This window comes from Theropithecus gelada, chromosome 14 (assembly GCF_003255815.1).
Source record: "Theropithecus gelada isolate Dixy chromosome 14, Tgel_1.0, whole genome shotgun sequence".
NCBI lineage: Eukaryota > Metazoa > Chordata > Mammalia > Primates > Cercopithecidae > Theropithecus > Theropithecus gelada.
The window spans coordinates 58,001,459-58,025,366 of record NC_037682.1 but is presented as its reverse complement, the minus strand read 5'-3'; the positions used below and the strand labels follow the sequence as shown (position 1 = coordinate 58,025,366).

Below are 23,908 nucleotides of genomic sequence, written 5' to 3'. Positions count from 1 at the left end.
TTTTTTTTTAAAGAAGGCGTTTCTGAGGTTTTTTTTTAATTGTTATGAGTAGGGGTGTTTTTTTTTTTTTTTTTTTTTTTGACACAGAGTTTTCTTCTTGTTGCCCAGGCTGGAGTGCAATGGCACCATCTCAGCTCACTGCAACCTCTGCCTCCTGGGATCAAGCAATTTTCCTGCCTCAGCCTCCCGAGTAGCTGGGATTACTGGGGCCTGCCACCATGCTTGGCTAATTTTTGTATTTTTAGTAGAGACAGGGCTTTGCCATGTTGGCCAGGCCAGTCTCGAACTCCTGACCTCAGGTGATCTGCCCGCCTCGGCCTCCCAAAATACTAGGATTACAGGCATTAGCCACCACGCCTGGCCTACAAGTAGGTTTTTCAGGCTATAATTTGTCTTTTAATTTAATTGTGTTTTTAATATTCCAGAAGTTAATTTTACGTCGTCAGATTTATTGTTCTTTTATGTCTTGCTCAATTGCTCTTGTGCCTATAAAATCTTCCTCTAACTCAGTTTTGATCTATCTTCTCTTTGTATTTCTAGTTCAGTTTTTTAAGCATATAATCCTTGTCTGTCTAAATTTTATTTTTGTGTATGGTATAGAATAAAGATCTTATTTTTTTCTGTGAGAGTAATTCTAGTAACATATTTTAGCAGTGCATGGCAAGTGTCTCTTGATTGTACTTCTCAGAATATTCTCAGCTATTTTTATTGGTTAGTTATTTTACTGTGTAACATAAATTACCCCAAACATAGCATCATACAATAACAAACATTTATCATCTGTTTCTATCTGCCAGGAATTCAGGAGTGGTTTAGTTGGGTGGTTCTGGCTTAGGTCTTTTAAAGGGTTATAGTTAAGATATTAGCTGGGGCTACAGTCATCTGAAGGCTTCTCTGGGGCTGGAGCAGCAATCCTTAACCTTTTTGGCACCAGGGAACGGTTTTGTTGAAGACAGTTTTTCCATGAACCTGGAGGGTCGGGGGAAAGTTTCAGGATGAACCTGTTCTACCTCAGATCACCAGGCATTTGTTAGATTCCCATAAGGAGTGAGCAACCTAGATCCCTCGCATGCACAGTTCACAATAGGGTTCGCGCACCTATGAGACTCTAATGCCACCAGTGATCTGACAGAAGGTGGAGCTCAGGTAGTAATGTTCATTGGCCCACTGCTCACCTCCTGCTGTGTGGCCCAATTCCTAACAGGCCATGGACTGGTACCAGTCTGTGGCTGGGGTTGGGAACACCTGGGCCGGAAGATCCCTTCCACAGTGGCTCACTCATATGGCCATTGGTAGAAGGGCTCAGTTCTTTGATGTCTGCTGACAGGTAGCCATATTTCATCACCATATGGACTTTTCCGTAGGGATGATTGAATGTCCTTATATCATGGCAGCGGCCTTCCCCTAGAGCGAGTGGCCTGATATAATAAAGCAGAAGGAGTCACAGTGCTTTTTATAATCTAGCCTTGGAAGCAACGTTCCATCATTTCTGTCATATTCTACTGGTGACACGGAGCAACCATGATATAATATCCACAAATTATGAACATTAAGAGGAATGGGTCACTGACGGCTTATTGGAAGCTGGTTACCAAACTCTTCCTCTGAGAGGAAATTTAGAATTGTATCTCCTTTTGTGTAGATGCTTATTCAATATCATTTTGTCATTTGCATCCCAAAGCCCAATGGTGGCATCTGGAAGTTTCTTCTTCCCTTAGTTTTCTGCCCTGTAACCTTATCTGATTAAATTTAAAATCAAGTGGAGTTTGTCGTCTGAGGCTTTTCTGTCACTGTCATTACCACTAGCTCAGGGACAAAATATTTATCTTTCACTTCCCTCATCTAGTATTTATTGACTATTGGTTTTGATAAAGTAATGAAAGAAATATAAGTTGCAAAGAAATATAAATTAAAGTTTTTATACATATATACACATATGCCTGTAAAACTTGGCACAGATATACATGTACTCACATACATGTACACACACACACTCTGAATAGTAGGAAAGAATCTCAAAGCTTTAGGGCAGAGAGGGTCCCAGAGAAAGGAAGAGACTTTTCCAAGGCCACACAGTGGTATAAAGTTAATGAAAACCCAGATCTTCCATCCACCTTGTAGCCTGACTCATTCTTCCTACATTTATGAAATACTTAAAATGAAACTGAATGGCTACGTGTTTGAAATTCGTGTATACAGAATGGAGAGGGATTACTCAGCAATGATTTGGAGATTGAAGGTCTTGCTCTGCTTCTGTCCATTTTCTTCCTTGAAGTTTGGCTGTGGCTCTTCCCAGTCCACTCTTAATTGGATTTGTAGGAGCCAGAAAGTGCTGAGCACACATCACAGTGGTGGGTAATTGGGCAGTTTCCTGGCTCCCCAGAGCCTCTGACTTGTTTGTGGATTGTGATCCATGATTCCCTGTATCATGCATTTTCAGAAAGCAAACTGGCAATCAAATGGTAATTGTTTCCATCTGTGTGGATTTCTCATTCCCAAGACTGCCTGGCAAGGAGGAGGTTGGCTCTGAGAAGAGTAAAGGGACCTGGAAATTGGACGTCAGGCCTGCAGCATACCATGGATGCGGTGGCCCCAAGCTCACATTTTCCAGTAGAGTCCTAATTTCAGATCTTTCATCCGGTTGGCCTTATAAATAATCCAAATGCCCTAGAAATTCCACCACCTAAACCATAGTTTCTAAAGTGTTTACTGCTGAAAGAAGCACAGACTTCCTTTGTTAGACTGTTGCCCCAGTTTTGATTTGAAAAATATATCCCTGAGCTTATGGAAAGGAGATTTTTGCTGCTGCTGCTGCTGCTGCTGCTGCTGTTAAATGGGTGTAAGAATGGTGGAACAGGCTGGACACAGTGGCTCACATCTGTAATCCCAGCACTTTGGGAGGCCGAGGTGGGCAGATCACAAGATCAGGAGATCGACACTGTCCTGGCTAACACGGTGAAACCCCGTCTCTACTAAAAAATACAAAAAATTAGCTGGGTGTGGTGGTGGGCACCTGTAGTCCCAGCTACTTGGGAGGCTGAGGCAGGAGAATGGTATGAATCTGGGAGGCGGAGCTTGCTGTGAGGTGAGATCGTGCCACTGCACTCCAGCCTGGACAACAGAGCGAGACTCTGTCTCAAAAAAAAAAAAAAAAGGTGGAACAGTCGAATTTGGGGCTTATCAAATTAGAAAGAGCTGACCCAATATACCAGATCTCTGAGGACGTTGAAGCACTCTCTCTCCAGATACTCGTTCAGGTATATGTGCAGGCAGTTGGTCAGATTCCTTTTCAGTGTCTACTGGGTAGAGTGCATGATGCTGGGAACTCGGCTAAATGTAACATGGACCATGGACTCTCTCAGAGACTCCACAGCCCACAATAAAGAGATAAGGTATGGAGATATATATAAATACAAATTTAAGAGCATATAGAGATATATAGGGAATATAAAGATCTCCCAACTGGGAAGATCCAGAAAGATTCCAGTTCACTAAACCTTCACCAAAATGAATATAGTAATTGTCATCTATTGCTGTGGGATAAGCCAAACCAAACATATTGGCTTAAAACTACCATTGTTTCCTTGTAATTTCATGATTTGAGTAGCACTGCAGGTGTGTCTCCTCCCTGTTCCACATGGTGTCAGCTGGGGTGGCTCTTGGGGGCTGGAAGATCCTGGATGGCTTCATTCACATGTCTGTCACTATAGCTGGGAGGGCTAAGAAAGGTGGGGCTGTTTTTCTAGCAGGGTAACTGGGCTTTGTTACATGGTGGTTTAGGGTCAAAGAAAGAGTGGAACCTGTTAGACCTCTTAAGGCCCAGGCCCAGAGCTGGTACAGAGTCACTTCCATTGCATTCTGTTGATCAGAGCAAGTCACCAAGCCAGCCCAGAGTCAAGGTCCATCCCTTTATCAGAGGAGTGGAATGCACACACAGGAATAGAGGAATCTCTGATGGCCAACTGCAATCTATGACATTAATATAAAGAAAATAATTATTCTAAAAGCTGAAGAATGAGATCTTACTGCCTAAACTAGCAGTTTGTGGTCCCTAGTGAGGACTGGCTGTGCTTTCCCAGTTGTCTAAGTGTGTGAGCTTCATATGTCAGTCCCAAAGGGTATGGTCATCCACCTCTGCATGCCTCTTTTTACACTGTCCAGCCCAAGATTAGATAAAGATGATTTCTGGAAAGTTTACATTGTGAGTGATTCAGCTGGGGTCGAGGTGGCCTTCCAGGTTTCTTTATTTAAAGATGGGGTCTCACTCTGTTGCCCAGGCTGGAGAGTAGTGACTATTCTCAAGCCTGATACTGTGCACTATAGCCTGGAACTCCTGGACTCAAGTGATCCTCCTGCTTCAGCCTCCCAAGTAGCTGAGACTACAGGCATGCACCACCATGCCCAGCATACTCCCAGCTTCTTATCTGTCCCTTTCACCTTTTTTTCACCACCTTTGCCCTTTACTAGTTCCTTGCCCATGGTGTCCACCCTTCTTACTGAGTTTCCACCTCTCTCTCGTTGCAGGCACTAAAACAGGTGCAGATCCTAGTGATGGTACTTGTGAGCCTGGACTGGCTTCCCCAGCCTCATACATGAACTCCTTCCCGGTGCTCCATCTCATCGAGGACTTGAGGCTGGCCTTGGAGATGCTGGAGCTTCCTCAGGAGAGAGCAGCCCTCCTGAGCCAGATCCCTGGCCCAACGGCTGCCTACATAAAGGAGTGGTTTGAAGACAGCTTGGTGAGTAGTCCCGTGGCCTGATTGGGAACTACTGGGGAATGTAATGGTGCAGCCCATGGAGTGCCCCTACTGACTGGGGCTGTTGACTCATTTGTACACCTTCCAGCCTTTTCTTCCATCCCACTTTAGCCAACGCTGTAGGGTGGCCCTTCTTATCAAGGAGTATAGAGCCCAGTCAAGGGACTTAAGCTATGTCCTCTGCCCTTCCGTGGTCCACAGTCTCTCTCTTCTGAGGAAATCCAGGGCTAGAGAAGGACAAACATTGACGATTTCACACATACACACATACACCCTCGAATTACAAGTACTGCTTATTGAGTTCTAATCCCTGGCTGGTGTCTCTCCCCTCAGCTAGATCCCACTACCCCTTATTTCTTATCACAAACAAAAGACTGGTTACCTCATTGATTTAAAAAAAAGCGTGACAAATTTCTTAGGAGGAAATGTTTTCTTATTTTTGCATTTCTTTGTTTGGTAAAAAGGCTAAACTTTTAAAAATTAGTTTATTCTGTTGATCAGAGCAAGTCACCAAGCCAGCCCAGAGTCAAGATCCATCCCTTTATCAGAGGAGTGGAATGCACACACAGGAATAGAGGAATCTCTGATGGCCAACTGCAATCTATGACATTAATATAAAGAAAAAAATTAATTTAAAAATTAGTTTAGAGACCATCCTCTGTATGGTCTCTAAACTTTTGATTCTATCCTATCTGGAAAAAGAATGCATTTCCCATATACATATTCACATGCAGCATTTTATTTTTGAGACCGGGTCTTGCTCTGTCACCCAAACTGGAGTGCAATGTGGCTTGATCATGGCTCTCTGCAGCCTCGACCTCCCAGGCTCAAGGGAATTCTCCCAACTCTTGCTCCCAGAAGTGCACCGCCACACCTGGCTAATTAAAAAAAAAAAAAAAAAATTGTGTGTGTGGAGATGGGGTTTCCATATGTTGCCCAGGTTGGTCTTGAACTCTTGGCTCAAACAATCCACCCACCTTGGCCTCCCAAAAGTGCTAGGATTATAAGCATGAGCCACTGCACCTAGCCAGTATTTCACTAGTATACCTAAATTATAAAAATACCACAAAACAGAATTTTGAAGTTTTTTATTTGTATGAATTTGTGAGGTACATGTGAAATTTAGTTACATGTTATATAACACATAGTGATCAAGTCAGGGTATTTAGGGTATCCATTGCTCACCAAAATAGAGTTTTAAAGGATAGATTAAAAAATAGTTCCAATATTTTTCCCTATACACCCAGAAATCACCTTGATCCTCTTGGGTGCGCCTCTCCCACTCTAGTCTATTCGTAGTCTGTGCTGTTGTTTTCTATTAGGATTTTAGTGTTTTTCTTATCTATTTGAATGAACTTTTATTAGCCATTTGCTTTATTTGTAGCATATATTTTCCTCACTCTGTTTTTAAATGTTTAGGGAACTTTTTGAGACATAAAATTTTAACCAACTGTACTTCACTCTATCAGTCTTTCCTATTTTGGTTTCTTGTTTTCCTTTTGGCCCTAGCAAGGCCTTTCCCAACCTCAGAACAAATAACTATTCACCTGTATCTTCCTCTAGTAAGTTTATGGTTTGATTATTTTATGGTTAACTCCAGTCCATCAACAATATTTTTTAGTGTTTGGTATAAACAACGAATCTAACTTTTAAAACAGTTTTTGGAAATTTATTAAAAATATTTTTTGATCCAAAGGCAGTTGACATGGTTGGTTTTTTTCAAGATGCATTGGTAGAAAACAGCTTGCATTCAGATTTGCAGTTTTGTCTTGGGGTTATTTACAATGGTTTAGGGCATGCCTGCCTTTGAAGAGATTTCCCTAAAAGTGATTGCTTTCATAAATCTTCTAGAGTAATTATGGACATCACTAACCTATGAATGGGGAAGCAAGTACTTTTAGGGGGTCAGAAGTTCATATAAACATTCCAAGATGTAAGAGCTGTATGTTAAAGTTTTTATTCTGGACAGAGATAGCCTGTCTGTATTTTAGATCTTGCAGACCTAAAGTCATTTTACAATCGGCACATCCACATTCCACACAAGGTCTTAATCTGTATGGAAATAAAATTCAGACTGGTGAGCAAACTCATCGCGGGCTTTAGATTGACACTTTTAGTTAGAAGTTATTGCTGCTCAAATTTTGGTCTCTGGCTCAGCAGCTTTCTTATCCCCTGGTAGCTTGTGAAAAATGCAGAATATGGACCCCATCTCACACTTGTTGAACCATCTCCAGGTGACTCATAAGCACATTAAAGTTTAAGAAGCACTGCTTTCAACCATGGAGACCCAGTTGAATTATTTTTTTAGAATCCTATGTGGATTAGGATTGGAATTGGAACTAATAAGACGGTTTGAAGGATTAGGCAGCACTGCCCAGCGCCTTCTCATGCGTGATGTCTGTGCATCCCTTGCATATTTGCTCCCTTCTCCTCTGTAGACACACTGGCATTGTTACACACCTAGAGTTCCTGCTTGGCCATGACACTGGCCTGACATGGTCCAACTCTGTCTTGTGGCATCTATATCAGTTGGGATACTTTTTCCAGTAAAATGATGTAAACAATAACAAGATAGACCACTAACAAGATGTACAGAAGACAGACAGTCACAGGGTTAAATAAGTGGCTCTGAGTGACCTCACGTACACTGGTTCTTCCCATCTTTTTGCCCTGCCATCCTCAAGGGGTGGTTTTTGCTCAGGCATATCCCCTAATAGTCACAAGATGGCCACTGAACCGCAGGCAGCATGTCCTTACAAGACACAACTATACAACTATGTGCAGAGGTAGAGAATCGTTTCTTTAGTATGTTTTTGTTGTTGTTGTTTTTAATCAGGAGGGAAACTCTCTGCAACCCTCTAGCAGACTTCCCATTTAGCCGCAGTGGCCAGGATTTATTCACCTGTGCATACCCTAGCTGCAAGGGAGGCTGGGGAAGCAAGTATTGGCACTTCCATCTGCCATACAGGGAGGTGGCCTCTGTCAGAAAGGAATGACGATAGAGTGGGGGAAAGTGAGTGGCCCTCAGGAAGACAGCTCAGAGTGACTGCCACAAACTTCTGTTAGGTTTGAGTTTACTCTTGTTGACTGACAAATTATTTCCATGTTTTCTCAATATGTTTTCTTTTTAAACTCAAGTTTCTAAGGAAAAGAATCTGATTGACCCAGTTAATTATTTTTGAGCAAAGTCCTCCAGATCAATGAAGACGTGTTAACTGTAAAAGAAACAGGCATTAAAGACTTTTAATTTATTCACAGCCATGGATGCACACCTTAGATCAGGTGTCTACCCCAGAGTGAATCAACTGTTAGCAGAGGGGAGCGATTACGTAGTGGAAAATGTGGTCTTGTACTGCTGCTGCTCATCTGGGACTGCAGACCTTCTGGCACTGGGGCATCTGTGGTCCACCAGAAGAATGGACTGCTAAGAAGCAGGGGTAGATGTGGAGGAGTGGTCCATAGTTAGAATAGGACAAATAGCAGATTAGTCCTGGACTCTCTCTTTTATGTCTTACATGGAAAGGACACTCCTAGTCCTAGTGCCTCCTATTGGGCAGCTGTTTCTTTGTGGCAGGGCTGGTTCCTCTTCTGCTGGGTCCTGGCAGAGCTGAAGCACAGCTGGGCCAGCACAGTCGGCAGCAGTAGGAGTGCTGTTGGCCAGGACTCTGCCTGGAGATGGGTATAAAACAGAGCAGACTCATTGTAAAGGCCAAGTGGAGCAGACCTGCCCAGGAGTCAGTGGCACTCGGTTGTGAGAGAGTTTCCCATGCTCTGGGGTCTAAACTAGCATCCTGCCCCTTGACAGTAGGTATAATGAGGAGAAGTGGGCTCCGGGCCTAGAAGGGCATGTGTGAGGTTTTCTTAATGGGGACACCCTCTGGGGCTTCAGTGAGGCAAGGAACAAAGGGCCTGGATTCCCTTGGTCTAGGAGCAGTATTTCCTCTGGAAAGTTGGTGAATGAGGACCTTGTATAGAGGGTATCTTGGGGTCTAAGATGAGCTGGGACCTGGCCTGCAGAGGAAGTATTTGGGAAGCTGTCCTGCCTGTGGTGCAGCAGAGCAGTGTTACCCTTAGGAGATGGGAAGGTGGTCCTTTATAACTGGAAGACAGAGCCAAGCTCAGGGTCAGTGCTCATGAAGGATGAAGCTGAGGCCTTAGCTGGAAGGCTGAGGCAGCTCTGTTGTGATGGGAACAGAGCTGAGTTCCAGAAAGGGGCATCCTCCTTCTTCTCTGTTTACTATGGTGAAATGTAGGATGATGCCCTCAGGAGGGTGTGGTTATTTCAGGTCAGGAGCCCCAGAACCCCACAGGTGGTCCTGAAGCCCGGAAATGGAAGCAGTGCTCATCAGTGGCCCTGGCATGTACTGACATGTACTCATCAGTGGCCCTGGCATGTGGTACCTGGCCCGGGCAAGAAGGAGCTGGTACAACTGTGACCACTTCCAGGATTTTGGCTGTGCCTTGAGTGGGGCTTTCCCATAGTCTGAAAGGGGTGTCTCTACCCCTCCACACCTGCTTGGCTTGGCTGGGTGGTTGGCTGCATAGATCTACAGCTAGGTTGGGTGGTGGAAACCTTAGACAGGTTAGCCAGCAGATTCAAGTGGGCTCTACAGGGCTGGGAATAGCCAGTTAGCTGGGAGGAGTAGACCTAGGCTGGTACACAGTGTTGATTCGTGTCCCAGGTCTTTGGGTGATGCCCAGAAGATACCAGAGTCAGTAGAGTCTCCATATGAAGTAGCTATGGGTGCTTCTCTAACAGTATGTTATGTATACCCTTCATCTCCTACCTGCCAGCCAGTCTGTTCTGCTGTTTAGCACACTGGGTATGGGCCAAGGAGATTCTCAGTGAAGTTTCAAGATGAAGCCAGAGAAGGGGTAGGCAAACCCAGCAGCAAAGTGAAGGCAAGTCAAGGAAGAGCTCAGGCTCAAGGGTGAGGGGTGGTTGGCAGAGAGCCCATAGAAGGGTTATACTGTAGGCCCTGTTTGGAACTGGGGTACATGGAACCCAGCAGGAACCCAGGCTTTTCTTTGCAAGATTGCAAGAGTCCTGGTCAGTGTGCTTGAGTAGGTGAAAGCAAATTGAACCAGGGTGAGGGAGTATGGAAGGTAGGAAGGAGTTAAAAGGCCAGGGTTCTACCCTGGCCCTACTACTCATATGAGCCTCTTTTTCACTTCTCTGGGACTCAGTTTCCCTACTGGAAATGACAGCTGAGTTTGAAAGTGTCTGCAAGATCTGGCCAAGCATTCCAATTCTGCAGTTTGTTCTAGGAGCTATATGGAGTGGTCTCTTTGTAAGCACCGCCTTTGCTTCCCTCAGTCTTGACCTCTTGAGTTCCAAAGTGTGGAGACAGGTTAGGATCCTCTCAGTTTACTGCTGCCCTTACGTTAGAGCTTGACGGAGGCCCACATCTCAACAGTGGAGAGACAAATCTGTTTACCATATTGAAAAACCTGAAGAATTGCCCTCCTGAATGAGCAGCCTCTGCTGGCCCCAGCTGGGTAAGTGCTCACCTCTGACAGCCCAGCAGTCAGTTCAGATGCCCTCAGTTACCTTTTTAACTAGTTTCCCAAAAAACAAAGAAACCCAGACCCAGGCTGGGGAGCACAGCCACCCACCTTCTCAGCTCCAAACCACCTTGTCACAGATGGCAGCTTCTTCAGCTCCAAGCTCCTCAAACAAAGCCCATACATTACTGCCAGATCCAGCTTGCAATCTTTCATTCTGTCCAAAGTAGCAAATCTGTTTACCATATTGAAAAGTCAGAGGAGTTGCAAAAAAATGGTGGAGAGAAAAAGTTGTTTTGTGAATTATAAAATGTGAGCTTGAATTTTTTACCATGTGATTCGTTTCTGTATCTCCAGAATGGAAAACAGAAGATAGTCAGGATACATGTGTGTTGAACATTTTAATTTTGAAAAGTTACAGAAGGAATTTTATAGGTAAACCTTTTCCTCTGGATCTTAAGAGGAGGGAAAATTCGGTACTTATTTTTCAAGAAAAAAAGTAGAGCCTGTTTCCAGCATGTTTTCTTACCTCCCCTGTGACAGGTGTGAACTTGAGTGAGAGATGAGAAAGGAATAGGTGTCCATGCTTTCTTTCTGTGCTCAGCTCCCAAGGGGCTCCGGGGCCGGGCTCCCATGGCACCAGTGGCGGTTCTTTGTCCCTGTGCAGTGCTGGAAGAAGCCACTAGGTGGGAGTCAGGGACAAATGCTGGGAAGTGAAATCCCAAAGAATGAGGTACAGCATGGGCTTTGTATGAGAAAACAACTTTTTATTTTTCTCTTTTAGACAAAGATAACATAAGCATCTCTCATTATTGAAACTGCTTAACTGCACCTAGGTCTGCTGGCAAAGATAATTCTTTGCCATTTTCCTTAGAAACAGTGGACAAAGGGCAGTCAAGGGAGGGCTCCACTGTTTAGGGTGGGGGAGAAGAGACAGGGCTGGTCCTGGGAGCATAGACCTGACCTTCCCCTGTGGATATGAAGAAACCTATCCAGATTTCTTGACTGCAGTGCCTTCTGCTGGGGTGCTAGTAGGATGGCCCTTTCCATTCCTGAGGGCATTTCCTAGCCCACAGTGTATGTCATGCCCTGCCCTAGAGAAGCTTCCTGTCCCCTGGGGGATTTTGAATGCCCTTTTCCTGGCACAGCAGCCAAGGGGGCCTTCAGCCACTGCAAATTTAGCAGTTTTAATTTTCCTGGATCTTGATCCCTACCCCCTAAAGTAAATTTACCCTACTAAATTCTAACAATCCAGCTCCTTTCAGACCTGACCTAAAGAGACTAGTTCAGCCTCTAAGAACCAATGTTTATAAATGACCAAGAATGTGCAAACACTGGTGAAAGAGCAAATAAATCCTTCCCCACTAAATTTCCTGCTTCAGGCCCAGGGGCCATGGTGGACGATGTTGCCAGGTTAGCATAACTTGAGGTCTGAGCATGTGGACAACCACTTACTCTCCACCCACAAAAGAAAAACCTGCCAGAGACACACTACCAAGAGCCTTCTGCCCTTTCAGGTACCTGCTAGTGGGCAGGCAGGCCTCCAGGGAATTTATGCTTCTAGGCAAGTTTGTTTAGTAATTAGGAGGTTTTTGTTTTTGTTTTTGTTTTTTGTTTGTGTGTTTGTTTGAGACAGAGTTTTACTCTTGTTGCCCAGGCTGGTATGCAGTGATATGATCTTGGCTCACTGCAACCTCTACCTCCCGGGTTCAAGCAGTTCTGCCTCAGCCTCCCAATTAGCTGGGATTGCAGTTGTGCACCCCCACGCCGGTCTAATTTTTGTATTTTTAGTAGAGACAGAGTTTCACCATGCTGACCAGGCTGGTCTTGAACTCCTGACCTCAGGTGATCCGCCCACACCTCGGCCTCCCAAAGTGCTGGGATTACAGGTATGAGCCACCATGCCCAGCCTTGAGGAACTTTTGAAAGCAGTTTCCTAACTTCTTACTCCTCCAAGTGTTGTCCTGGGACCAGTAGTACGAGCATCACCTGGGAGCTTGTCAGCAGTGCACAACAGCAGGCCCCATACCCAACCTACTGAACCAGAATCTGCATTTTTACTAGAACCCCCTCGGGTCCAGGCAGTTCATTCTGGATGGGGAAGCACTGTTTTAACCCAGGGGTTAGCAAACCATGGCCCACACTTAGCCTGCTGCATATTTCTTACCCTCATCAGCTAAGAATAATTTTTACATTTTTCAAGACTGCAGAAAAATCACAAGAATGTTTTGAGATGGGAAAATAACATAAATTCACATTTTGGTGTTCATAAATAAGGTTTTACTAGAACACAGCCACACACTGGTTTTGATGTTGGCTGTGGCTGCTTTTGCACTGCAAATGGGAGAGTTGAGTATGAGAGAGACTATATGGCCCACCAAACCCAAAATATTTACCATCTAGCCCTTTACAGGAAAAGCCTGGTGACCTTTGTCCTGATCTGTTTTGGAAGTGTGTTCTCCATGCTTGTGTTCTGTGGAGGCTTGAGCTGCAGTGGCCAGGACTTCCTCCACTGCGCTCTTCACTCCCTTCCCCCGCTTCTCCTTCTTACTAGCAGCGGGCCCACTGTGCACCATGTCTGTTGAAGAACACAAGTTTGTATCTGACTTATGAGGATTTATGAGGGAGTGTCCTAGCAGCTGCCACCCATGGCCCAGAGGTGAAGGCTCAGGGCTGAGCGGAGCCCAGGATGCCTGTAGGTGATAGGTCAGTGGAACAGCATGTGACCATGAGATTCCTCTCAGTTTACAGTTCTGCCTGATAAGATGCTGCTGACTTCTGGTAGGCAGCTGGAGTAACACATCAGGGGACCTCAGCTCCTTTTTCAGCCATTCCCTCAAGTACTTGGAATTCCAGCCAGGTAGGTGACAATCCTGGGGTTCTCTTCTAGACCTTAGGACAGGGGTGGAGCAAGCTATAGTGACTTTCCCCAGCAAACCTGACCACCCTGGCCTCTTAGCTGTGTTTTCACTCCCAGAACGCTCAGCCTCACAGTCTCCTGCCCTTTTCCCATAGCTGACTGCTGCATATTGCAGGCAGTAATGAGTCTGGTTGTAGGTGAGCAAAGTACTTCCAGGAAGGCCCTGGGGGCTGTTAGGTCACTGTAGTGACCCCTATTTGTGTACCCTTTGTGCTTCCTGAGGACTTCTGTCTTCAGGGATGGGTCCAGTGAGTCTGAGACACCACCTCACAGGAGCAGTGTAATGGGAGCAGGAAGCCCAGGCACCCGAGCTCCCAATAATAAGGACAGCCTAGACCTTTGGGAGTAACTACCTAGGCCAAATAAAATCTGGGCCTCTAGCCTTTTGGGAGTCATGGACTGTTCTGATAATCTGACAACTCTTTTTCAGAGAAAGATTTGTGAATACAAATAGTGGTACTTTGTATATATTTGGTGAACATATTTAGGGGCTTTTCTGATCCCTGGAATTCCATCCGTAGATCAAGTGAGGTGCCCTGGACAGGATGGACTTCTAGGGCAGTGGTGCAGCCATGGGTTTGCCTTGCCAGGCCAGCGTGATGAGGGAGCCACGACAGGGACCCAGCTGCCCCTGGGGGTGGGGTGAGTGAGGAGGTACCTTAGCTTCTCAATCCATCCCATTTCACTCAGCCCCTCCCGTTTTCCCCCTGCCAACCTGCTCCTAGGTCTTTTGGGGTGTTAATTTGTGATTTTTGAGTTGAATTACAATATAAGTAAAATGTACTTTGGTGTTTAAGGAAAAACAATGCTGAGGTAAGACTTGCTACTTGAGGATGCCATAAAAATGTCAAGAATTTAACTGCAGTTTATCTGGATTCTTCCCTACCTTCCTCCCTTTTCTGTCCCTTTCTCTCCCCCACTCCGCACCCCCCACCTTTGTTCATCACACATTGAGTTGAGCTAACAGAGGAAATGGGTCCCGTCTTTTCCTCTTTGTGTCAAACATCTTTACCCTGGAGACACAGACCTTCAAGTCTCTTTTCTTCAAGTAGAATTTTAGTCTTACTTTACCAGTCTTATCATTTGAGCCTTATTCTTTTATCCAAAAAATGTTTAAATTCATACTGTGTGCTAAGAATTATAGGCATGGAAGTAGGAGAAGTGAGTTGGAAATCAGACATACTTCTGACAGTCTGGCGCAGTAGGGGTGGTCTGGTGTGACAAGGTCAGTGATGAAGTAGAAGGGAACGCAGGTGCTCAGGAGGGGATAGAAGAGGGACACCTGAGTCACAGCTCTGTGTAAGCTGGGAGTGAGCAAGGCTGATGAGAGCAGCCATGTTGGCCACCTTTCTCTTTCCTCCTCTCTTGTACCAGAACCTAAGGGAGAGCACTGTGCTCATCCCAGGAGCGTGGGGGATTGTCTACCATCCTGTAGAGGCTGGAACTCTGCACCACCTCTCCCTGTCCAGCTCCCAAATCAGCTTGTCTACCTCCTCTTCCTTGGAGTCCTAGATATACCTTTATTGCATACCATGTGGTAATTCTTAACCCAAGGCAGGAAGTTTTTCGTTTGCCTTGGATGCCGGGAAAATGTGCATTGACTGGATGAATTTCTTTATGTGACTTATTCAGGCTTCTAGACAGAGATAAACCAACCTACTTACCCCTGTACCTTTAGAGATATTCTTCCTTGGCAACATCCTGCCATAGCGTGGGCAGGGAACCTGGGCTGGGTGGGTCACACTGTGCTGTGGAGCTGGGCCAGAGGTAAGGAGCAAGGGGCTAGAGCTCAGCGCATGGGTAGCAAAGCCTGCTTTTCCTTTCTGGCCTCTGTCTGGGTGTGTCTCCAGGAATTTACTTCTCCCCTCATGCCAGCTGCTGGCTAGAGCTCTCCTCCTTGCTGCCTCTGTGATCTCTGTGGGCTGGCCCAGCCTGCTGGGGACTGTGCTGCCAGGCTTTGTTTCTACCCTTTTGGGCCCTGCTTCTGGCCCTGGTGGACATTGAAGCCATGCTGAGGGACATGCTGACACCCAATAGGGACTTCTCTTCAGACTAGGCGTTCCAGGAAACCCTGGAGGTGACCCCCAAGGGACCTGGGAAGGCCAGGGCAGTCACAAGATATGCATCTGCAAGTCCTTTGCCACAGCAGAGCTCAGGGCCTTGCATGTAACCACAATTCCCACCGCACCCACATCAAAGGTCACTTTCATAATCAGTCATAGCCAAAGGCCACACATTAAGGGCTGGGCAAGGGAGAAAAGCTGTTTTTAGCGGGAAGCTCTCAAAGGAGATGGGAATATGAGGAGGAGGTGGGGGCTGGCATCTAGGGAGTGCTGGAGGGGCCACCTGGAGAGCCCGCATGTGACCTGCCCTGACAGGAGGAAAACAGCCACAGCTCCAGGTCTCCGTCAGCCTTTCCAAGGCCCCTGTCTACCCAGCACTGCTCCCTGAGTCTCATGGAAATGCACATGAAGCAGCCTCAACCTTTCCACCTCCTTGGTTTGTAAAGCAGGTAGTCCAGAGTGGGGGACAGCCAGAGAGGCAGGACCCTCCAGTCCTGGCCCCTGTCCAGAATGTGGCCCCTAGGGAGCCCCGGCTCGTGGCCAACAGCCCAGGGCCAGACTCCCCTGAGTTTGCAGCATTTGGTCTCTAATGGATGGTACCACCAGCGCCAAGGACAGCAAACGCTCTGTGCAGGGCCCATCGCACAGCAGGACCAAGAACCCAGACTGGAGCTGCTTCTGAATCTGCTCTTTTTTGGAAACAACAGGCTTTCCTCGGGGCACAGCCTGTCACTTGCCTGGAAAACGGGTAGGCGTGGGCTTCAGGGTGGGGGTCAGGCTGTGTGTGGGAACCAGCGAGCTCCTCCAAGAGCAGCACTTATTTTTAGTCTTCTCCCCAGTCCCAAATAAACTGAGAGCAGCTGGGAGCCCTGGGTAAATGCAGAGTGAAGCAGAGACAGGAAATCGGGGCTCTCAGTAATGAGTTCCAGCCACTCCAGAAGGGGGAAGCCAGACAAGGAATTTTCTTCAGGACTGTTTCCCTCTGGCAGGCTCCGGTATTATCACTGAGAATGGTCCCGTGTGTGTGCGCTTGTGTGTTGTGTGTACAACTCCTGTCCAAGTCTTCTTTTTCCCCTACCTTTGTGTTACATTTGATTTCTCCTCAGGGCTCTGAATCCCAGTCCTGGTGCGTGTGTGTGTGCGTGTATGTGTGTGTGTGTGTTTGTTGGGGTGGTCGGGGAGGACACTGGAGCAGCGGGCTCTTCTCTGAGTCGCTGTGTGTCTGAAACTGTCTAGGGAGAGGCTGAAGGACGCAGGCCAGGGAAGTGGGGAAATTTGAACACAGCTTGGAGTTTTTGAGTGGGGGAGGGGGCAGAGGCAAGGAAGAGGAGAGAACTTGGTCTCCAGCCAGAAAAAGGGCTTTTTCCACCAAGGCATCTAACTGCTGACATGGGTGCCCAGCATGGATGGGGACATTGATGTTTACAAGCATTTCTCGTGGCTGAAGAGGGTAAGTGACTGGCTGCTTTGTCTGGGTCTCCGTGGAGATGAGTGAGGGGGAGACGCTTTAGGGTGTTTTTGGGGCTGTGTGCGTGTGTGTGGTAGGGGGAGGTATTGTCCGGCAAAGCCCTGCTGTGGCCAAGTTCTTCATGAGAATCTAATTATAGACACCAGGGAGAAAACAGTCAGCTGTCTTTGTTTCTCCACTGACATTCTGGTGAATGAGCCTCTGTGCAGAAAGGCAAGAATGGAGTGAGGAAAGTTGGTTATTTTAACTTTGGCACTTAAACAGTCAGAAGCTCCAGACACCGTGACCAGAAAAATGTGCCCACCGCTTTTCAGTTTGAGGATGTAGGGAGGAAGCTGCTGCCTTTTTAAATGTACTGGGTTCGGAAGTTGTTTAACTCATTCTCACTGTGATGTTATCCGGTGGAGCACACATCTGCTATCAGCAGAATGAGCTTCTGCATTTCCGGAGGAAAGCTTTCAGGGAGTTCTCTTTTGAATGCTCTGAAGCTGAGGGTTTATGTTGCAAGTTGTTCATGCCCTTTCTTTAGAGGACAAACCTGAGTGTGTGGTATGAGCAAGGAATGAATGGACGTTGGGGGCTGGAGTAGCATCGTACTCCTAAGGCTGTTTCTTCTTTTGTGGCTGCCTTTAAATTGGCTAAGATAGGTATGAATTGATTTTCACACTAAGGGATTTTAGGCTGAATGTTTTTCAGAGGCAGGAATGGCAAAAGCAGCTGACAGGTTAGAAATTTGACATTGTAACTGCAGAAGGACAGAAGAGCCAGGAAGCAACCAGTTTGGAAGGGACATGCAGATGCCTGGACCTCGACTCCCAGACACTGGGCTGGCTGGCTTTTGTGTGAGTGCAGCAGCACTCCTTCAGCAAATCTTTACTGAGTTTGGGTACTGGGTGTATGGTAGTGAGCAAAATGGAACCAGTCTCTTGTGGATCTTCTACCTAATGCTGGAGATGTAGGTGAAACAGTCCCAGGAAATAAACCTCAGATTACAAACAATAAGTGTGCCTGGAGGAAGAACAGAAGACAAGGGACTGCTGTTTTGATGGACAAGGGGTGGGGGATTGGGGGGAGTGGTCAGGGACTTTGAGAAAATTATACTTTGCTGAAAACTGAAAGAGCAGTAAGAATGAGTCAGGTGAAGAATGGGGTGAAAAACATTCCAGGTAAAGGAGATGATGTATGCAAAGGTCCTTAAGCAAGACAGAGTCTGCCAAGTGTCCAGATTGAGGGAGAGCTCGTGTGGCTGAGCACAGTGATGGCAGGCAGAGGTGGGCAGACGCCAGATCACGCAGGACAGTGAAGGCCACCGTAAGGCTTTTGGGCAACATGGTTTGTGTGCTGGGGGACTTGTAGCAGGGAAGTGACATGGGATACATTACGGCGGTCCAATTTGTATTTTAAGAAAATTACTCTAGCTGTGATGTGGTATATGGTAAGCTATGTTGGGAAAAGTGAGGCAGCTGAACACAATTATAGGGCTGTAGGGCTTGAAGAGATCGGTTAGTACAAACCCCTCATTTAACAAAGCCCAAGATGGGCTAAGAACCTCATGGTATTAGTGTCATAGCTATTAGTGGTGCAGCCTGGTCTTGAACCCTGTTCTGTATCTCCCAGTCTAGTTCTCTTTATTCATCTTCTCTGCCAAGTATGTATAAAATTATTGCTTTAGAACCCAGCAGAAATCCTGTCTGTGCCCAGCCCCTAGGGCATCACAGTCACCAGAGAGCATGCTCAGATGACCAGACGTTTTGGGAAAGGTTTGCATCATCTTACGTTTTTTAAAAGTCCCACTGGGGAGATACTGGCAGGAAATATGTAAGAAATGCACTGTCCATCAGTTGGTCCTTCCTTCCCTGTATTGCAAATGAAACTTTTAATCAAGAAATCCTTTCAGCCAACATGTGCCTAGGATTGTCAGAGCCTTGTCCCAGCCCCTGGGGCAGATACTGTAACTCTGCCTACTACAGGAGAAGTTCTGTGTGCGGAAGAACTAATTTTGCATGTAATGCAATGTAAGAAGGCCCTTCTTGTCCCAAGACCCAGGGTATTCTGGCTCCTGTGGACAGTTAGAAGTTTGCTTAGGGAAACTTTAGGTAAGGAGATTTTAGAACCCCCCAGGATGACTCAGAGCAAAACAGATATTTTTCTTCTACTTTTAGAATTTTAAAGAGCATTTTACAAAAGCAAAACTCAAAGTGTTAGACATTTCATAGGCAGTGTGAAAGAGTATTTTCCCTATTCTCTACCCTAAACACTACTGCCAGATTTTTAAAATCTTCTTTGAAAAGAAAACCAAAAATAAATTCCGTTTCATCCTATGACCCTGATGATGAGCCCCCCTGGACTCACCCTTAGTCTAGAAGAAAAATCTCAGGCCCTTCAGCTTGCTTGGACTTTGAGACCATTAGCAGTCCCACCTTAACTTACCTTTTTAGTTTTATCTTTTATATCTACCCTGATGAGCTCCCAAGTGTATTTCTTCCCTTTTCTGAGCTTTTACCCCAGATGACCACCTCCTATCTAACTCTCTTCCACTTCATCTGACTCCATCCAGGCTGTCTTTTCCCAGGAAACCTCTGCTGGCCCTCCCTCCCCACCTCCTGTAGCCCAGGTCTGCAGCACTTCCCATCTGCACAGCTCACCCACCCTTTCTCCTGTGCTCCCTTCAGCTGAGGTGGCATGGAGAGCTGGTTTCTCTGAACTCATGTTTTTGAAGGTAGAAACACTGTCATCTTCATTCTCCTTTACAGAGGGCATAGATTCTGGAAGAAGAGGTACCTGGTGCACAGAGCAGGAACGCTTTCCCTTTGAGCAGTCCAAGGTGGTAGTTAGTGTCTCAGGGCAAAGGGGAGATACCTATGGTCAGAGAGGCAAGGAACTGGAGGGGAAATATTTGCCCAGAAAAGAAACATTGCTCCAGGGTCCTTGTGGGATGGGATAGTATATAATATTATATAGATACTATAATATTATATAGATATAATATATATAGATTATTAGATATATTGATAGATATATAGATAGATATAATATATAGATACAATATATATATAATATATAGATATAATATATCTATATAATATACAGAGATACTATAATATTAACATTATAGTTAAGAATATGGAGTCTGGAGTGAGGCCTGGATTAGAATCCTGGCATTGCCACGTTTACCAGCTGTGTGATCCAAGGTAAATTATCTCAAAAGCCTGGATTTCTTCAACTGTAAAATAAGGGAGATAATAGTACCTACCACATACAGGCTTTATGAGGACTAAAACGATACAATTAGTACAGTGTCATGCATGTAGGAAATACTCAATAACATGTTTGCTATTAACTGCTATTGGTGATTATCAGGAAGGGAGAAGTTGAAAGAGGAACAGATGGGACCAGGTTCTCTCCTAGCAGTGCCTCTCAGGCCATTCAGTGCTTCAGCTCTATGCGCCTTCCCACACTCAGATTGAGGTCTCAAACCAAGCATATTGAAAACCTAGAAGAGGCAGCTGCAACCTGGGCCATCATAGGTGACCAGAGGCCTCATTGGCTGCTGGATCCGGCCAGCTTGGCTGTGGTTGCTGAGTGAAGGCTAATCAGGGCTGATGCTCTAGTTCATTCTCTAACAGACAAAGCCTAGGGATAAGGTAGTCTCCTGCCACAAGTATCCAGAGGGACTCAGTCACAAACAGCTCCCACCTGTCCTACATTGAGGCCAGTGGATCCAACCCACACAACCATGAACACGCCTCTAAAAATAGCTCCGAGCAGGGTCTGTGGGACCCACCCACTGCTCTTTCAGCAAGAATTCATTTTCCCAGGAACAGAAATCCCAGACTGTCAGCATCTTCACACTGCTTCCTGGCTTCCAGCACTCTCAGTGCTTAAGCAAATTCCAACTCGAAGTCACAAAGAAAATGGAATCACTACAGGTCCCCCATGCAATTGGCCTGGGTTCTGCAGTAGAAAGTGGAATGAACTTAAGCTGCTAATGTGAGACTTTATTCTGTGTCATCTGGTGCTCAAATGGTTGATCCAGTAGCCTGGCCACTTGGGCCAGAAGAGCTGCAAAGGCGGACACATAGGCATCCTTGCTCCAGACACTGACTTGTCTTGCATTCATGTTGGACTGCAGAGAAAGTTACAGAAATAGGCAGGAGCTTCTGTGAAGGCTGTTTCTACTAGTTAAGAGCATGGATCCTGGATCTAGATTCCTTGGGCTCATATTTCACCTCTGTGTAGACTTGGGCAATTTATTTAACCCTCTTAGAATTCAATTTCCTTGACTATAATATATGGATAAACAATTCTATATATATAATATACACATGTGTATATATACACACACACACACACACAAACACACATATATATACACACACACACATATATATACACACACACACACATATATATATTTGAGACAGTCTAGCTTTGTCACCCAGGCAGTGGTGCAATCTCGGCTCACTGCAACCTCCTCCTCCTGGGTTCAAGCGATTCTCCTGCCTCAGCCTCCTGAGTAGCTGGGATTACAGGCATACGGCACCGCGCCCAGCTAATTTTTGTATTTTTAGTAGAGATTGGATTTTGCCATGTTGGCCAGGCTGGTCTCAAACTCCTGATCTCAGATGATGCGCCCGCCTCGGTCTCCCAAAGTGCTAGGATTACAGGCGTGAGCCACCGTGCCCAGCCAATTCAATATGTGTTAAGTGTTTAGGAAGCACTTCATAAGTGTTAGAGTTATGGGGATGATGACATCGATCAGAACTGACAACCTGTGGTTACTCAGGAGCCATGTACCCAACCTTGATTCTGAAAAGAGAGGTTTTTCAATCCCATGGGAAAGGCAACAGTGGATATGGTCACCCAAGAGCACTAGCTGTCCTCAATTTCCTATGATACCTCCTATTTCTAGTCAACACACCCAAGGTACCTGTACATCATATTTCCTGGTATAATTTAGAAGCTAGAATTCTGCGATCTCTGACACCCAGCACCTGTTACTCCTGCCAGCTCCTTGAAGAGAGGTCTCTTTTACCCAGTGGGATTTAACAAAGTGGCATCACACCAGGGTCATTTGCTGAATAACTTGTGGGCACTGCAGAGCAGCGCAGTCATTGTTGGTTTTGTGGGCTGGCGGCAGCACTTAGGGATCCTTTGACTCATCCCTGCTTTTCTCTGTCCCATCCTCCATAGCAGCTCTTTCACACTTTTCCATTAGTCTCCAACCTTATACTCCCCTTTCAACTGATGTCGCTACCAATGTCATAGAAAAAAAAAAAAACAAGAAAGAAATAAAAGACAGCCAAACTGAGATGAGTCTCTTACCCTTCCTCCCTTTCACTGCAAAATGTAACTGTGTTTCAGCATCCTTCTGTTTCATGGGCCAAGAGTCTCTTCTCTCAGCCAAGGCTATCCCAGTATCCTGTCCTTGACCCAGTCCTCTTCCATCTCCTCTTCTTCCTTTGATTGTTTCTTCTCTCGGCTCCTCCCTGCCTATTTGTCCCTTGCCCTTGGTGGAAAATGCTTCTCAATTCTCAGGGAAAAACCAAATCAAAACTGTCTTTGACCCTGTGCTTGCCTCTTCATGCTGCCTTATAACTTACCTTCCTTTCACCAGTAAGATTCTTGGTGAGTTGTTAGCCTGCTTGTTCATCTCTACTCCCTCCTGGTCACTCCTGAAGCCAGTGAGCACTAGCTTTGTTCCTATAGTCAGCTTTTAAATTCCTTCTGTAATGTTGTTCTTGCCGCCTCTAGTTCCCAAGCAATCTTCCCCATATACTTTCCTTTGTATTCACTTCCATCTGGAAATCTTATAGGATTAATGGCATTCTTGTGACCCAAGGAGCAGCTCCTCATTTTGGCCCTTGCCTAATTCTGTGTTCTCCAACTTTGGATCTTTCATGCCTATATGATTGTTTGTTGCTCATATGGGAGGTCTAGACAGTTGAAGAGACACCAGGCTCCAAAGCCTCCAGGGGAGCTAAGAGAGTCACAGCGCCCACTCCACCCCAACTCTAGCATCCAGTCCTGCTGCACTGTCTCTGAAGCTGTTTCCAGTAATAATGACTCAGTGCGTCTATTGGAGTTGGCAAGGTGAGGACAGTCTTCAAAGAGTATTTTTTTACTCTCCTCCTGGCTTTCACATCCTCTCATTACAGGATACCAGCATACATACAAATGCTGTTTCTGCAGCCCAGTGATATAAGCTTTTTATGTGTCTAGCCACCAGATAAAGAGAATTTAGCAGTGACTAAGCTCAGCCAAGGTTATAATTTTGGGGAAAAAAATCTTGGTAAATCAAATGTGTTTCTCTACAAATCTAGCTCCCCAGGAAGATCAGTTAGGAGCTTTGTGCCAGCCCCTTGGTTGGAGAGCTGATGGCCAGTTCATCTTCAAGGTGTCCTGTGTTTGCCGTGTTAGTTCCAGAAGACCAGAATGCCTGAAGGGTAGTGATTGTCATAGCTTCATGGGTAGCATGTCTGTATTGGGAAGGCTATTTGCAAAGCTGCTGTTCTCACGTTCTCCTAGGGGAATTCCTTTATAGCCTTCAGACTCAATCATTCAAATGGTGCCTCCACTTTAAAGCCTCTTCTCTCTTTTGAAGGTGAAATATTTTTGCCTCTCCTCTATGCCCCTGCCATTCATGTGCGTACAACTCTTTATGATAGTACTTATTACATCCTGCTGCAAAGGTTGATTTCTTTTTAACTTCTGTCCTTATTCCTGTAATACTACAGAGCTTTTTAAGGGCAGGAACTAAATCATTATTTAGTACAGAAAGTGATACCTAGTGGGTGCTCAAGATTATTCAAGTCGTTGAATGAACATGCATGGAGTGTGATGACGTGAACATTGGTCAACCAAGAAGCTATTTATTTGCTGTTTATGAACTCTGCTTTGTTCTTCCTTAAAAGAGGACATTTAGATCATTGGATGATAACCCCATCAGCAATACTTAACCTCACCTTATATATAATTGAGGGGAGGAGGGCATAAGGGTCAAGGTCAGGATAGACTTTATCTTGTTGGACTCCTAGTAGCAAAGGATCTGATTGCACTCTATTCACATTGCATTTGGAAGAAATTTCTTTAACACTGTGCCAAAGATGGTAGATTGGCTTGACCATTCTTCACCTAGAAAAAGTAGAACTGGTCCTGGGAATAGTCAGGTTTATAATAAGTGCCAGAAAGCCCT

At 45.7% G+C, this 23,908-nt stretch overlaps 1 protein-coding gene across 7 annotated transcripts in view; it reads left to right on the top strand.

Annotated features, from left to right (window-relative positions):
* The window catches only part of PPFIBP2 (PPFIA binding protein 2), a 144,823-nt gene that overhangs the window by 47,946 nt on the left and 72,969 nt on the right, over positions 1 to 23,908 (top strand). For 5 of the 7 annotated variants that reach the window (XM_025355980.1, XM_025355982.1, XM_025355984.1 and 2 more), the window contains one exon: positions 4,525 to 4,739. In XM_025355980.1, coding sequence (XP_025211765.1) covers positions 4,525 to 4,739 — 215 coding nt within the window. Of the gene's footprint in view, positions 1 to 4,524; positions 4,740 to 15,833; positions 16,696 to 23,908 lie in introns of those variants that run through there. The other 2 variants (XM_025355985.1, XM_025355986.1) reach the window with 1 other exon arrangement.